Source organism: Coregonus lavaretus, assembly GCF_964263955.1.
Source record: "Coregonus lavaretus genome assembly, contig: HAP1_SCAFFOLD_6019, whole genome shotgun sequence".
Lineage (NCBI taxonomy): Eukaryota > Metazoa > Chordata > Actinopteri > Salmoniformes > Salmonidae > Coregonus > Coregonus lavaretus.
This window is the reverse complement of record NW_028161396.1, coordinates 30,486-33,131: the sequence shown is the minus strand read 5'-3', so window position 1 is coordinate 33,131 and position 2,646 is coordinate 30,486. Positions and strand designations below refer to the sequence as shown.

Genomic DNA, 2,646 nt, shown 5'->3' with positions numbered 1-2,646 from the left:
TCCTGAGAATTTGTTTTTATTTTGGAATAAAAATAATTTCAGTGAAAATACTCCAATTTTGTTTTTTACCAAACTATGGAAATATAGATGTAGCTAGGAATGTGTGAACTTTCTCTGTGTTACAATAAACTGCAACAAAACAAAAATATGGTTTTACAATATTTTTTATTGATGTGTGATGATTTTTAACCAATAAAAGTCAATAAAATACAACACCAACAAACGTTACAGTGAATTAATTTCTGGTCTCCCTTGTGGTGGTGGTGTTTTATATTTTATGGATCATGGTTGCCATCTGCTGGCCAGAGCTGATATTGCAGCCATAAACCAGTTTAGCATTTATATACGCTTACATTTATAAGCGAAACGACGTCAATAAACATACTACGACTGGCTGTATACCACTATCATTTCTACTAATAATACATTTTTCACATAATAATTGAAAACGTTACCATATCGACATAATTCTCGTGCGTCCAGCTCTGCTTTTGCATTTACGACCAATTGGTAAACAACAGATCCTGCTTTACGGCAGAGCTTAATTTTTACGTTAGAGAGTGGCAACAGCATTGTGTGCATCGAAACTGCTCCTGTCTAAAGGTAATTTTAGCTGGACAGTTTGAGTTGATGTAGCATATGAATTGTACATTTCGTACCGGATAATTATTTCGTTTTGGACCATTTGGCAAAAGTCCTGTCCTGCATTTGCACGTGTCAAGTTACAGCGAGTTGAGCTCACACCACAGTAAAGTCACACCCAATTAGCCTAGCTAGCTAGCTTCGTACTGTATGCTGTGTTTGTAGCTATTGTTAGTCCATAAACATAATTTTGCTTTTCAGTATTTGGACGTTTGCCTATGGCAGAACTTGTGTGGTTGCTTGTCATGCTATGAACTCATTGTCAGTCATCGCTCCCGGCCTGCCCTGTATGATTGCTAATGCATGTATGTCACTTACCCCTGCTGCAGAGTGCTGCTTAGGCAATGCGCTTTGGACTGCCTGCTACAGAAGGATTGCTGGCTGGTGGACCTCTGAGGGCATTCTTTGTGGTGAGTATGTGTCCCAAACCACAAGTAGTCAGGTAGAAGAGACATATTCAAGAAGTTGCTTAGCTGTCTGCAATCCATTTCGTATATGCTTGTTGTCTTGCCAAATGTAGCCTAGTCCTAGCCATTGTAATATGCAGAAACAGTCAAGTGGTTGATTTGATTTACTGTATTTCTCATGAAATATTTCCACCATAGAATGTTGTCTGTCAGTTCTTCTCCTAAACCCCTAGACTGCGTTGCTGAGCGTGTTGATGCACGCGTTGCTGAGGACTGTGGGATTGAGAGCGTTCTCCATGGCGTCCGAGACCTACATGGCGGGCACACACTCCGCCGCCTTCGTCACCTGCCCCAACGAACAGGTGGCCAAAGATCTGGCCAGGTAACGGATAGACACAGACATACACACAAACAAACATTATTCTCTGCTATGTTGAATTGGGAAGCATGTCAGATGTCACCTCTAGAAGACATTTCTATCAGCAATGTTCAGAAAGTTGCACTCTCCCGAATGCGACGTTGATTCACACTATAGGGCCAAACTGAGCCAGGTTAAGCTGAACTGGGCTAAACTGCTTAAACCGTGCTAGAAAGGAAAATGTCAAACAAAATATCAGAGCCGGTATGGTTGGCGTCGGCTCTGTAGTCTGAATCATGTATTTGTTATCCATATTGTGCTGGATGCAGTTTATCCATCCATTCTGATTGGTTATTGTCATTGTCTCTTCCCCCCACCTGACAGAGGGATCGTTGAGAAGAAGCTGGCTGCTTGTGTCAACATAGTTCCCAAAATCACATCTGTGTAAGTGTGGACCATGACGGATCAGAGATTAGAACACGTGAAGGGAATGGAAGGGTTACTGATTAGGATTGGCAACATGTCTCTGTTTCTTGTCAGATATGAATGGCAGGGGAAGATCGAGGAGGATAGTGAAGTTTTGCTGGTGAGCATTCACACCTCTTTCTATTTCTGGTCCTGTTCGATATGAACCTATAGTATCTGTATATGCTGCCCTGCAAGTCCATGACAAAACATATAGGCCTAATGGAATAGCTAGTACTGTTATTGTGCATTGAATGAAGACTCAATATGCTTGGTTTATCTGAGTGTGATGTAACTAAAGTTGTAACTACTTTCTTCCTACTTTTAGATGATAAAGACCAGAAGTTCTAAGGTTGCATCTCTGGCAGAATATGTTAGGTAATCATTGTGTGTGTGTTCCATTATTTCCCTCAGTTATAGGGAGAATACGTAGTCTATGTACAAAATCAGGCAATGGGTTGTTTAATCAGTCCTTTCCCAGAATTACCATTGACATTTATCAGAGACTCATATAGCAGGGGTGTACTGTGTGTGTGTGCATGCATTTGTCTATCTATGTGTGTGTGTGTGACTCATACTGTGTTTGCTTTCTAACAGGTCCAACCATCCGTATGAAGTAGCAGAGGTCATCAGCCTACCCATAGAGCAGGGCAACCCACCCTACCTCAAGTGGCTCGGTGACGCTGTACCAGAATGATGGGAAGGGATAGATGGATGGACAGAGGGAGGCTGTGAGACATTTATTTGGAATAAAACATCAGCAGAAATGTGACT

At 41.6% G+C, this 2,646-nt stretch overlaps 1 protein-coding gene across 2 annotated transcripts; it reads left to right on the top strand.

Moving 5' to 3' along the window:
- Positions 1 to 539: 539 nt before the first annotated feature.
- LOC311120729 (protein CutA homolog) lies at positions 540 to 2,646 on the top strand. Of its 2 annotated transcripts, none has more exons than XM_084195306.1 (7): positions 540 to 603; positions 972 to 1,052; positions 1,283 to 1,431; positions 1,792 to 1,851; positions 1,948 to 1,993; positions 2,201 to 2,250; positions 2,470 to 2,646. In XM_084195306.1, the coding sequence occupies exons 2-7, from the start codon at positions 987 to 989 to the stop codon at positions 2,567 to 2,569; spliced, it is 471 nt and encodes a 156-aa protein (XP_084051432.1). In that variant the 5' UTR covers positions 540 to 603; positions 972 to 986; the 3' UTR covers positions 2,570 to 2,646. The 2 variants fall into 2 exon arrangements, with proteins under 2 accessions (XP_084051432.1, XP_084051433.1); XM_084195307.1 differs by having other exon boundaries at positions 551 to 603; positions 1,263 to 1,431.